The 14,239-nt window shown below is 39.8% G+C and overlaps 2 protein-coding genes across 7 annotated transcripts in view; one reads left to right on the forward strand and one right to left on the reverse strand.

The window, feature by feature from the left end:
- Positions 1–5,819, forward strand: part of LOC101476810 (cadherin-10) — a 75,167-nt gene extending 69,348 nt beyond the window's left edge. For all 3 annotated transcript variants that reach the window (XM_076888315.1, XM_004551807.5, XM_076888316.1), the window contains one exon: positions 1,473–5,819. In XM_076888315.1, coding sequence (XP_076744430.1) covers positions 1,473–1,975 — 503 coding nt within the window. In that variant the 3' untranslated portion in view covers positions 1,976–5,819. The remainder of the gene's footprint in view (positions 1–1,472) is intronic.
- Positions 5,820–7,726: 1,907 nt separating this feature from the next.
- drosha (drosha ribonuclease III) overlaps positions 7,727–14,239 on the reverse strand; it is a 140,924-nt gene continuing 134,411 nt past the window's right edge. For all 4 annotated transcript variants that reach the window (XM_014414118.2, XM_014414117.2, XM_014414119.2 and 1 more), the window contains one exon: positions 7,727–8,359. In XM_014414118.2, coding sequence (XP_014269604.1) covers positions 8,229–8,359 — 131 coding nt within the window. In that variant the 3' untranslated portion in view covers positions 7,727–8,228. The remainder of the gene's footprint in view (positions 8,360–14,239) is intronic.

Here is a 14,239-nt window from a genome sequence, read left to right on the forward strand (position 1 = left end):
TTTAATATGACTTTGCTAAGCTACGGAGTTGCACCGCTTGATGGATTGTCAGAGGACTACGGCTACCGAGGAGGAGCCTCGCGGAGTGATACGTGTTCAGAGACCTGTTCAGAGACGTGGTGCAGCTGTGAAATCTGTCTCTTTGTTATTACGCTCAGCATCTATTAGTTTACATTTTGACTGCACAATTGTGAGCTTTTTGTTATGCACAAAAACAACATTGTTTTCTTTTATTTATGGACCATGATTATTTAATAAATGCTGATAATTTATTTTTGAGTAATTTCTTCATGTACATCTACGCTGTATGTAAGTAAAAGTGCCCGTGTGACAGCTGGGACATAGTGTGACTAAGAACTCTCTTTTTGTTCTTAACTTATGGCTTAAAAAAATAATAATATCGAGATATATATCTTATATCGCCATCCAGGTAAAAAAATATCGAGATATGAATTTTGGGTCATATCGCCCAGCCCTAGCTTCCAGGTCCAAAAAGCAAAGCCATCATGCTTTAAACATGCATTCTTTTTAAATGGCCACCAACGAGTTTTACCTGTGGTTGCAAACAAAAAACAAAAAACCTTTCCAGTCCTAGAGAAGTCTATTACAATTGTCCCACTGCCTCAAACTCCGTGAACACGTCACTGATGAGTTTATGAGCTAGTCACTCATTTCAGGTTGCACGAATACAACATTGACTAAATTTTTTAAACTTTGGTCATTCCATGTTTCAAAAAGGAGGATTTTACAGGGTATGGGCTTGTCTGTCACAAGTTGTTAGCCAATAAGGGTGCAGCTTCACAGTCTGATCCTTGCTCATGATATCCAATTTTAAAACAACAAGAAAGCAATAGTGAAAACGCTCATTTGCAGTTTCAAAAGAAGATCGTCACAAAAATATAGGGGTTGTCACAGTAGCTATCTTTTATAAGACCTTATGGTTAGAGCGTATGTCACCAGGAACGTAAGACAAATCCAAGGAAAACATAAAAGATATAAAAATATCATAATTAATGATAAAAAATGACAAGGAGACTGTCTCAACTTGCTGAAATTTGAACTTCTTTCAAAAATAACGCTTAAACAACCCTGAGTTGTTTAACACCAATTGAATACTTAAAGAATAAAAGTAACCCTCACACCATCCCTTGAATGTCATAATGTTTCTTAATGGTACAGAGGTTGCATTTTTAGCGCGTAATGTATTCTGCTATGTTCTTAAAGGGGGTTCCTTTATGTTCTTAAGCAGCAGCGGCCCTGAGGAGCGAGAGATGCATAATGCATCCTTGTGGTAGCAGTGCCTGCTTTACAAAGTCAGACAAAGTCCCTGAACATCAGTGCACACTCACACAACATCAACAATTCCCCCAGGACAGTCACTGGCCTTCAGAACAAGGAGAGAGAGCACAGAAACAACAGCAAAAGTCACCAAACTCTCATATTTGTTCTCTTTGTTTTTGTTCTCCACACAGTGATCGTGGTGCTGTTTGCTGCCCTGAGGAGGCAGAGGAAGAAGGAGCCTCTGATCATCTCCAAAGAGGATGTCAGGGACAACGTCGTCAGCTACAATGACGAAGGGGGCGGAGAGGAGGACACCCAGGCCTTTGATATCGGCACACTGCGCAACCCGGAGGCCATCGAGGAGAGCAAACAGAGGAGAGACATCGTCCCCGAGGCCTTCTACCCTCCGATCCGACGGCCTGTGCTGCCCCCAACTCGGGACAATAACGGGGACGTGAGAGACTTCATCAACCAGAGGCTCCAGGACAACGACAGCGACCCGACGGCGCCGCCTTACGATTCCCTGGCCACCTACGCCTACGAGGGGAACGGCTCTGTAGCGGAGTCCCTCAGCTCGCTCGAGTCAGTGACCACTGAGAGTGACCAGGACTACAACTACCTGAGCGAGTGGGGACCCCGGTTTAAGAAACTAGCGGACCTGTACGGGGGCGACGACAGCGACAGGGATTCCTAACGAGAACCTGGCACACAGACAAGGAGAAAAAACAAAAATCCCAAACACATGTTGAAAACATCCGGAGGGTTCTGGTGCACGTGTGGCGAGTGAAATGTCGAAAGGACGGAGAAACGAGCGCCATCTGTCCGAGTGCTCTTTCACCGCCTTCGATCACCGTTCAGTTGTCCCCTCCGGTGACCAGACGTAGGCTTTGTGTGTCCAGTCAGTGTTAGTTGCGTTTTTGCGAGGGCACAGTTAAAACAGACTTTGTGTCAAGACTTTTTGGTTTTTGTGTGTGTATATGGGGTGTACATGAGGCCCAAATATATCTATACCGATATTTTTTTGTTTCTTTTTTCTCCAAAGCTGCCTGTGACGGACACTTCAACAAGCAGTTTTGTAAACCAACAGATATGCCTATGTATTTTTCAGTGTTTCTGGGACAAAAACATGCTGCATATTGTGAGTTCTATCTTAGCTTGTGTATGTACGGTAATATGATACAATACGCTGTACAGTTGTTTTGTTTTTCTAGGGATTTCTATCTTCCAAACAATCCCCTCTTTCAGCAATGGCTGCCTCACTATAAACACTTAGCCACAGTTTGAGTTTGAGCCACAAGAAAATGAAAAATATGGTTCCACACAAGGTGGGGGAGATATACAACATCAAATTTTGAGTTAGTTGTGGCAGGTGTTGAAAAGTGGTGGTTGTTCTTTAATGGTTATATAAAGCGGTGGTAAAGGACTGCTACTACAAACACCTGCAAACACACTGGTTTATCATTTTTACAGTATTTGATTTTCATCACCACACGGCTTAAAGCATTTGCTGTGAGGTGGGCTGAAATACCAAATATTTCCTTATTGAGCTGAATGTTGTCAGCAGTCTTTTTTTTCTCTGTGCAGGGTGAAATATGAAGTGCACAGAATAGTGTTATTTTCTATGCTGCAATGAAAATCCACAAGTCTAACATGTATCGGGCTCAGTTAGGGGGAAAATACTGGTCTTGTTGGACCTTTTTGCTCACTTCACTTCAGAAACACAGAGTTGGAAGATGCTGAGAGGATGCCACCGAGCCTGAAATTACAGCATTAAATTAGATTAGGTTAAACATCTTGTGGACAGTTACCATTAAAATTCATTATGCAATTTTATTTTCTTCCCTTAAATGGCTCATTTTATCTGTTCAAGAGAGAGTGAAAGGAAAGGTAGCACTTGAATCAATGTAAGCAGCAAAAACAATAGGGACATATTGACTGGAGCCTAAAGAAATAAGTCTGCATTAATGTGAAGCTTTACATCTTCATGCAAAGCGTCATAGCTCATGAAACGAATCAAGAAAGTTGCCTTAAATTTAAAGAAAAAGAGCAAAAAAAAAAAACCCCGCAAAATAAACACAGACACACAAAAAGAAAACAGCAAAATGCTTCCACAGACTTCATTCTCTTCTCACTAAGGAAAAATAAAAGGCTAAATCAGTGGTTTTCATCCTTTTTCATTTGACATATCCCCAGTCTTCTGTCTTTTTGCTAACTGTTGTTAGCTAATAATTTAACTGTTAAATGCATTATATTAATACCTAATGTCAGCCAACTATCCTTTAAGCTAACAACTTTCTTTGTACCGTTAGCTAACACTTGATGGTTTTCCAGTCTTTCACCTTGCTACTATGTTAATTCATAGTGCTAGCTGACAACATGGCTACTAACTACACTTCAACCAAAAAAAGCCCACTGTGCTTTGTCCATAGTTTCAACTAGCTACTGTTTTCTGTATTGCTATTATGTTGTGCTATCAGTTGTTTTGTACTGTTAACAGACCAAACAAAAAAAATTCAGCACTGCTGTATTTATAATTTTAGCTAGCTGTTCATCCATTCTGTTTAGCTAATAGCATTTTTTGCTCTATTAACAAACAGTTGCTAGCTCTACTCTTTACTGAGACTTTTAGTAACTATTTAAATGTCACTTTTGATTTTAGCCAGACAATAACTTTTTTCCCGTTAAGTGTTGCTAACAATTGTAAAGAGGTGATGGCAGTCAGGATAAAACACTTTATCGATAAGTAGGCTTTACTTTACTATACACACAAAACACAAGCAACCAATATATTCAAAAATGTTATTATACAACACTGTATTAACAAAAACAATTAAATTTGATAATTTTTGTAGTGATCTTTCCCCCTATTTTTATTTATTATAATTCTTTTTTTCTCCAAATCAAATGTTTTTATGTTCATGGTACACTTTACTGGCTGACTGGCTAGGTTCAAGGCTTAAAACTTTTTATCGTGTATTAATTTTATGAAAGATCATTGAAGAAGATGAATGGGAAATATACGTCCAGAGCCCTTAAAAAAATAGGGCGGTCACTCTTTTGCAAAAGAGTGATAAATGTGTCACACTACCTACCTTAAACACTATTTAGCTAAGATTTTGTGTCCTGAGAAGGGCTCCGTCCTGCACTGTAGAATGTATAATAATGTAACATAGCAGTACAGTAATAGAAATGTGCCAAAAAGCAAAGAACACCAGTATTTTCCTTTAAAAAAAACCCTTCCATTATTTTAGTCTCTTCCTTTGCCCTTCACTACGTGTACTGTATGTAGTGCTGAACATGAAGCTGGTTCAAATGTTCAGGCTTTACCCAACTGATTTCCTGTGGGACTAACAGCCCTTTCCATAAACATGCTTATCAAGGGGCACCTGACCTTTGAGTGGTGTGGAATTAGGTTCTTAAGCCCAGAGGTGTGTCCTCGGCTCAGAGAGAAGGTCAAAACATTATCCTGCAGCAAGATCACAAAGGTTTAATTTTTCAAAAGTAGGAGGAAACTTGTGAAAATGATCTCTACCACAGCAAAATTGGGAAATTACTTTAAGAGCTGCCTAACTACAAACACACAGCTGTGAAACAGAGAAAAATGTCTAAACCAGGAGGGCACAATGATATCAACAGGAAAAAAAAAAAAAAAGGCCAGCTAAAACAAGCTCTGCCCTCACTTTAGCAAAAGGCCAACCAGTGAAGAGGCTGACATTTATCAGACATTTGAAACAGTAATAACAAAACACAATGGCATAATTGCCATAGTGCTACTTTTTCCCCCTCTATCACGAGCCAGCTGATTGCACAGTGGTTGGAAAATTCTTTATATCATATACACGAGTTCTCTTTTCTATTTCTTGGCTGCCTTGTTTTGTTTATTAGCTTGTTGCTGGAGCTCCTGTTGTGTAAGTGGCCATTTCAGACTGTGGTAATGTTGCTATGATAAGTATTTAATGGGTTTAAAGACCCTTCACTATAAGAAAACTGCTTTTCCACCTCAAGGTGCAATGCGAGGTCTCAAATGAAAGTCAACATGACAGCAGCACTCACCAAAACCATTTTTTCCCCTTCAGTCGTCACAGTTTTCTGTCTTCATACAGGATGTCAGCATATCGCCATCACGAAGCCGTACTTGTGTTTTCCTACGGCGAGTGTAATTGTCTACAAGCGTTGGCTCCGGGCTCAGTTAAAGTCGTCGAAAACATTACACGTCCAAACAAACCATGCTGCCACATCATTTTTTTTCCCTTAAAGCTGAGGCAACTAGATGGTGACACTGATGTCCTCTTTCTCCAGATAAAATAGATCTGTGGTTGTTGATGTGTAGACATGGTCGCTCTCGGGGCTCAACTCTACTATGCTATATTATGTTGGTGACAATGTGATTGAGCAGTTCTGTCAATGTAGAAACAATTTGAGAGGTCGTGGTACTTGTAAGGGGCCCTGCATCATTGGCCATCCATCAATCTGCTTTGTAAACCGTGATATTTTGTACTGAATATTTATATGACACAATTAAATATCTTTAAAATCAACCACTCGTTTCTCTTTATGAGGTTTTCTTCCAGAATATTTCACAGATTTGTGTGTCTCAAGGTGCAACGTGAGGCATTTTTTTAACCCGAGGCAGCTACTGTAGATGGTGATGCTGATGTCCTCTTTCTCCCGATAGCGAAGGCAGGAACAACTGTAATACACTCAAGTAAGAAAAAAGCTAGAGCGATTACACTAATGCTACAGATACACGCGATCTTGTTGCCTTTAACAAGGTCACTTCACTTGTCAGTAAGCTGTTCTCCTCAAAGCAACTTTGGTGTATGGGGAAATCGATAAAACACCAATGAGACGAAAGTCAGTCTGCTATCAGTTTGCGATTAAATGGGTTCAAGTCATTAATTACATGCAATCTGCTTGTGACAATACAGAGATTAACTCAGACAAATCAGTGAAAATCACAAATCTTTTCCTATTTGTTGCAAATCTGTTGTTGTCTACATACAAACTGACATTAATTGCTTTCAGAGTCTAACCAGACGACTCATGAGTCTGAACAAGAAACTCCTCCACAAATAGTGCTGAAGTTACTACAGGATGGTGATTTAACTGCAAAATGAGAGAGACTTGGGAAACTTCTGAAAACTTGCCCTCTTGTGAGATTTGAAGATTCACCTATGGTACCGATTTTAAATCGTGCAATCGTCTTCATAATGTTGGGGGTCAACGCTGACTGCCCGGCGGGGTGAATACAATATCCCATCAGCCTTTTACCATTGAGGTGTAAAAAATTAACATTCACTTTAATGTGGCTGTAGGCAGCAGAGTGATGTATAATATGTACTGTGCAATCATCATCAACACCGAAGACACCTGACATCTAAACACATTTTAAAGTATACACGATAAACATTTTTTAAATTACGTTACTCGACGCTATTACAGTAATTTGATTTCTGTCATTTAAAACTTATTTGCCTTGTGTCTTAGATACAGCAGACGTTATTAATCCCACACTGGGGAAATTCACCTGTTACAGCAGAACAAGGGTCAGAAAGAAAAAGCGTATTGGAGAGTTTTAATAAACAATAAAAATATCATTTGTATTATTTGCACCTATTTGTTCCTTTTATCAATAAAACCTCAGTTGCCTTTGAGTTGTGAAGTACGGTGCTCCCGGTCTGACTTAAAATAGATTTGTAGTTGTTGGTCGTTAATGTGTAGCCATGACAACCGGCCTCATTCACAAATTGTGCATATGAACAAATTCAGAACAGCCTTAACCTTTAAGAATGAGAAAATGATTAATTTTTAGTTGTGTTTTCCATGAGCCAAAAATGCTCAGTAAGATAAATTATTGGCAGAAGTTCTTACTATTTACATAAAACATTCAAATCTCTCTAAAATCAGCTGCTGTGAGGTTTTCTCTTTCAGAATAACATTGTTTGACAGACAGCTGTGTGGCAGCTCTAGTGGACCACTTTCACTTTCTTCCCTCTAGTTATGAAGAAAAATGTAACTTTTATCTGAAATGTGACAGCAGCCACAGGCTAGTAAGCTAGACAGCTACCATCCTCACAGGTACATATTTATTATCTACAATAAATCTCAGTATAAAAGACCCGATTCTAGACGTCAGATAGTTATTAATATGACGGCTTTTGCTAAATAGCTGGATCCAGAGGCTACTGAGCTGAGGAAATTGTTAATTAGACAATCTATAATTAAGATCTGTTAGACAGCCAATCGGATTTAGAGAGAGGTTAAAAAGAGAGTAGAGGAGGGGGGGGGAATCACATTTTGATTATTAGAGGATGAGTGGCAGATGTGAGACAGATGGTGACACTGTAGTGAGGGAGTATAACGGACTCATCCTGTTTTAGAGGTTTAGAGATCAGAGTAGGAGGGATTACGATTAATACAAAAAAAATAAATAAGAAAATCTCACTTTTTGGACCAGAATCAGAAACTTTATTTACAATAGATGCTCTGATGGTTTATTTAACAGTTCTTACTCCATTTTAAAAAATGGGTTTTTTTGCCATGTGCCAGTAACACGGTGAGGTCCTGCTGTGGCTTTGTTTTTAAAAAGGTTCCACTCTATATTTAACACACACACATAAGACAACATAAAGCCACCTTCGACAGAGCCGGAGTGATAAACAGCATAAAACATGAACGCATGAGGCTTCATTTCTAATTCCCTTTGCCCTACTTTTACTTTGAAAATACTGGCCACAAAGCTAGTTTCCCCCCAAATATTTGTGCTAACGGTCACTTTGACCCAGTTGATCCCTACCTAAAACCCATCTATCTTCCTTACTACATCTTCATGATCAACTAGTGGCACCTCCGTTTTGCTAGCTCTTGCCTGAACAGCTGCAACATCTGCAGAGAAGGCTCCCTAATGTGGACCCGGGTCCTGATTGGCTGTCCCAAAGAAGGCGCTGTCACTTCCTGTACTCTTCCGAGTCTTCGGTTTCCTTCTCCTGCCGCTCCCGCTCTCGTCTCATCTCCTTCAGCTCCTGCCTGTATTTCCGCTCGATGAAGCGCTTCTGATGAGCCATCTGTGGGAAGTTATCTGGTACAGGGAGAGGCAGAGCGGGAAACACAGGAGTCGACCAAGGAGAACAGATAAAGAGAGAGAAACACAGAAGCAGAGGTGTGAGGAGACAAGGTCAGTTTCCAACTGGGTGAGGACAGCAATTTAGTTCCCAAATTGCACTGACTATGGTTTTCATAGCATGTGTCATGCTGTCACTTAGGTCAAATGAGCGAAAATGTTGCAGGCTGTATTGAAATTAAATTGCCCTCATGTTGTTATTTCATTAATAATGATGAAGTAACAAGGAATTAGACAGGCCTTGTTTGGTTTCAGCACAATGACTGTGAGATCTGATAACATAATTACAAGCGAACATTTCGAAAATGAGATCTGTAATAAGATGGCATAGTGTGACAGCAGGAAGAAAAATATCAAACAAAAACAGATACAAGCTTAAAGGTATATAAGCAGCAGACAAAAGAAACTGTTAACGTTTTGAAATTGTGTCTATTTGAAACTTTCATATTAAACTGCTCGTTTAGAAACCTCTTTTAAAGCTGCTACTATTTGGCGTTCAACCAGCAAACTGCAGCTTTGGCTACATCAGCCATTAGTTTCTAAAGAGAAGTTCTGAGGCCTCGATTTGAGTTTTCTGCTCGCTGCCAACTTGGCTCGAGTCGTCTCCAAATGTGGTGAAACACACAGGGAGCCCAGGCTCAGGAAGTGGGAACCACAACAACTGAAGTGCTCAGGACTCGTGTCAGAGACACACTCTGAACCGCTTTCTGTGAAAGTCTCCACCAAGACGCAAATTGGTTTCTGTTTCAAGATTTCCACATTTCTGTGTCACATATTTTCATTAAGAGCTGTGAAATGTGGGGGCGGCGTACTCGGGAGAATGTGCTTAAAAGGCTAACGGCAGCAAATACGGGATTACGGATATATCTGGCCCGAGTGACGGATACACAAAGGAATATTTTATTAAGTATTCTGCTGCATCAATTTTGCAATGACTAAGTGTTTACACCTTTTTTTAATTTAAACTTTTTAACCTTTAAGGGAAAGAAACACCTTTGAGATTAAAAATATCATTTGCAAGAGGTTCAACTTAGATTCAGGCTCGGAAGTTTTTAGACAAAGACGCTTTTTTTCTTTTTTGCCTTTATGCACCACCACAGTGGATTATAAAGGAAACAATTGAGCTGTCATTCAAGCGCAGACTCTCAGCTTTAACTCAAGGGCTCAAGGCTCTAAAGTAACTGAGAAGCACTTTTGTGGCCAGGTGAGGCCTGTTCCCTTGTTATTTCATGACAAACAAAGTAGATTAGAGATCTGGAGTTAATTCTAAGTGATGAACTTCAATGAACTCTCAATATGAGGTCCAAAGAGCTGCCAGTACAACTCAATGAAGCAACTCAAGGTGGCTGCAGTAAAGGCCTCATAGAACAGCGGTCCCCAACCCCCAGGCCACGGACTGGAGTCCTTTGGTACTGGGCCGCGAGAGTTGCGCCTCGGGTGTGAAATTTATGGTTTTCAGGGGTTTTAGCAGTTTTTATTGTTATTTTTTTTAATTATTTTTATCGTTAACTCTGTTTCCCTGGGTCTTTTCACATGTTTTATGAATAAATCTTCTTTTTTGGTACTGGTTTTATTTTGGTGTATTTATCCGCGACACCTTAAAGGCCAGGCCGTGAAAATATTGGGATATCAGTGGGAGACTGCGGCACCCACGGTGTGGGACGGAGAGATTTCGCAGGTCTTTCCTCCCCACTGCTGTCAGACTCCATAATAAAGACTTTAACTGATCAAGCACACACATCCATACATATGCAATAATACTAAGTGCAATAATCCTTTCTGTCATCGTTGTATTTTTACTCAGTTGTATATAGTATTTGTATTTGTATTCTATTTTTATCTTATTGTATATTTATTTTATTTTATTCTACTGTATATAGTATTTTATTTTATTCTATTCTGTACAGCTGTGTACTGTATTTATTCTTATTGTATTCTAATTTTTGCCTCATAACTTTTGCACTGTCCACTTCCTGCTGTGACAAAACAAATTTCCCACGTGTGGGACTAATAAAGGTTATCTTATCTTATCTTATTGTCGGACACAACCGGTCCGTGGTGCAAAAAAGGTTGGGGACCGCTGTCATAGAGCATTTCAAGGAATGGACCTTCTGTCTAAAGAGAACATGGCAGCATGAACAAACCACAAGACTTCTGCAACAATCTTTGGACAGATGAGACCAAAGTTGAGGTATTTGGCTGTACTTTGGAGAAACCCAAACACAACATGTCAGCACAAACACGTAATACCAACTGTCAAGCACGGTGGTGGAGGGGTGAAGATTTGGGCTTGTTTTGCAGATCACACAACTAGGGATGGGTATCGAAAACCGGTTCTTGTTGAGAACCGGTTCCCACTGTTTCAATTCCTTGGAATCGTTTGCCATTTTTGCAAACGATTCCCTTATCGATTCCAGTCGCCCCGAATGACGTCACCACGTTGCGGAGCGTCATTTACCTGGCAGGAAACATGGCGCCTAAGCGGCTCAAACGCTCAAAAGTTTGATTATACTTTATGAGAACCGATGACAACAGGGCAACTTGCAAAGTAGATATTTCATTTAAGGGAGGAAACACTACGAATATGCAAAAGCATTTGCTCACAAAACACGCGATGACACGCGTTTTTAATTCCGCTCCGGACTCGTGACTCTCAACCCAGCAGCAGCGCTAACGTTTGCACGTCCTCTCCCGTTAATGCGGCAGGTAAATAATCAACTAACAGTGCATATTATGTTAGCGCAATCTGCCTTATTACAAGACCTGCCATTACTGTACATGTAGGTGACCATGATGAGAGAGACAGACAGAGTCTGGCTGGCGCTCGCTGGCAGTTCTCGCTGCAGTCTACCGGTAGCGTCTCCTTTCAGGCCAGGATAGACTAATGTCACCGAGCAGTGTCTAAGTTTGTGGTCAAAGGCTTGCACCCATTTGCCACAGCAGATGCCCCCGATTTTTGGTAAGTGAATGTGTTTAATTGTGGGCAGGGACATTACTGGATATTCTTGTGTAATTGCCACAGAACAATTTATGTTATACTTTGTTATTGCTACAGAAGAATGTTGCAGCTTTAAGGCAGGGATGACTCCTGGAGTTGCTTTCTCACTGCATATGCTTTATTTCACAATCAGATCGATTCGATAACAAAAACATACAGCAGCTCCTCTCCTACTCCTAGCCCTTCGCTGCGGTGGAAAAAAGAACGACTTCAATCCCCTTCAAGGAACATACGTACAAAATAGTTTTCCTGATACACCAATGGGGCGTTCAATGCCATCTTGTAAATATGAGTACTCTGGCAGAGTAACAGTTCAAATGAAAAATACACCAGAACAAACAAGCAAACAAAAAAAGAAGTGTGGGGTACCTTTGAACCAATGAACAAAGTATAACAATTTATACTTTTTAACATAACCCGACCCCGTCAATATGTGATATGTCTCACAAGAATATTTATTTTATTATTTTACATTTACAATTTTTTTTCCTGGGGACCCTGTGACACCCCATTGAAGAGCCGTAGGCTGGATCTCTCAAGATCCCACTGTTGGGTTTGTAAGGCCATGTTACTCCTAAATTTCTATCTTGTTCAAAGAGAAGATATAAAACAAAGCTCTGAGCTAATCGACCTTAGTGTTCTCCTTTTTAAAAAAAAAAAAAAAAAGAATCGATAAGAGAATCGATAAAGAATCGAATCGTTAAACAGAATCGAAAATGGAATCTGAATCGTTAAAATCTTATCAATACCCATCCCTACACACAACCCAAGAATACAGCAGGCAATGGTGGATAGGAACTTTGTAGCAAAGGTTGTGTAAGTACTACGAAGATAACTGTATAAATAATGTTACAGAAATCACACAAGTAGAAGCAACTAGTTTTGCATGCCTCAGATACCCAGTTCATTTTTTTCCCACCCAGTGCTGAAAATGACACGAAAGACAGTCAAAATCGATTAAAATTCCTTCGGATTTGCAATCTTGGAGCTTTGGATGGTTGTGAAAGATGAAAAAGTTGTGGGAAAAACAACTGAAACATCAGTTACTTTAAAAAAAAAGAATCAAAAACATGTCTTCGTGTTGGTTGGAATTTCACAAGAGCTGTAGGAACAATTCAAAATAAGAATCAAAGAATCAAGATGAGAATAAAGTAATTTAAAAGAAGAGAGGCCAATGTCAAGCTAGTGAGGCTAGCATCAAAATGTTAACTGCTAATGAACAAAAGTGATGCATTCTTTTTTTAAAGCTACTTACGTGAGCTTTTTCTCTTCATGTTTCAGACATTTGAGTAGATTTTTCAAAGGTGACAAAAAATGCCTGTTACAATTTCAGAAAGTGGCAGCTGACAGTTTATTTTGTCTGCTCAAGAAAGGTAATTAACTTCTTCTCAGAGTACTAACAAAAACTCACATTGGACAAACTGGAATGAGATCATATTGGCATACTTAGGAGAGATTATTTTACTTATTGTTAATACATTTTCCCTTCAGTTAAAATGATTTAAGCACATAACAGAGCAGTGACTCGTTTAAAAATATTGAAAACACCTTATTTGGTGCACCAGTGTCGTCTTGAAAGAAGCAACTTTCCTCAGTTTTCATGCCAAGCAGCACTGTTTGTAATTTTAATATTCACTGCTCAGGTAATTTCCCATTAAGTGTTTACATTACTGTGCCTGCCCACTGCAAACTTCAATTTAAAACAGCATGCATGACAGCTGCCCGGTGGTTTGTGTCTACTCGCTGAGACACACATTTGACTGTGCAGTTTTTCCAGTCACTGATCATGACCATGCAAACTCAGGCAAATTGGGCTTCCAATACCTTTTCCCTCAAACGTTTTAAAGATAGCCTGTGAGGGAAAACAGAGGAGCCACAATGGCCTGTACTTACAGGACATTAAAATAAGGTCCTCTGTGTGTTTTGTACAATTCTGCGAACTTTGCAAGTATCAGGTTATCATTTTTCATAAATTTGGATTCATACAAATGGATGACAAACTGCAGAGAGTTTTTTTTCCTTTAATGTAGCACTGATTTTACAAATCTTGAAGCTAGGCTAGGTTTGGGCTTGTCACCAATCACAGCTTAGCACCATCCCTCCAATCTCCTAATGTGGAATTTGCAGGTCTTGGAAATGGAGCCATTACCACTTGATGCCAGAGGACACCTTGTGCATAACAGGAAGACTTTGGTAGAATCTGTCATAACTAGGTATATTATGCCTCGGGATGAAAAGAAACAACAGTCCAAACTCACCCATAAGTGTTAAACTGGACAGAATGGATGTGTGACTTATGAAGGTCGCAGCATTTGATTTAGATCACTTTCACAATCCTCGAACCATTCAGTGAACCTTTATTCCCAACCACCAATCTCTAGGACTGAAGCAAACATGAAGTAACAAAAACAAAGCAGTCAGACTGGCTACAAAACCAAGTTAGTCTAACAGGCAGAATAAATGAACATAATTACCAGTAACCAGTAACCTCAGGCTCTGCATTTTTAAGCTTTAATTAAGGGTTTTGGCAGCTAAAACCATTTTGCTGGCTCCAAACCCCCCCAAAAATATGTTGGCCAGAAGCGAGAACTTACCTGTAATGAATGAACAAGCTAGCTCCCAAACCCCAAAACAACACGCTGTTTCAGAATGCAGAGTCTATAAGCAGTGGGAGATATTATGGAAGCTGTGTCCAACTTCTATTTATTTTTTTCTGCCAGTACCTCATGAATAAAAGGCATCCCATCCCAGGATATACGTGCTTTGTCATCTGGAGAGCACTCAGGATAACTTAGTATTGAGCTGTATTGATCTTGTCTCTAAAGGGGACAAGTGGACCC

This window comes from Maylandia zebra, linkage group LG9 (assembly GCF_041146795.1).
Source record: "Maylandia zebra isolate NMK-2024a linkage group LG9, Mzebra_GT3a, whole genome shotgun sequence".
Taxonomy (NCBI): Eukaryota; Metazoa; Chordata; class Actinopteri; order Cichliformes; family Cichlidae; genus Maylandia; species Maylandia zebra.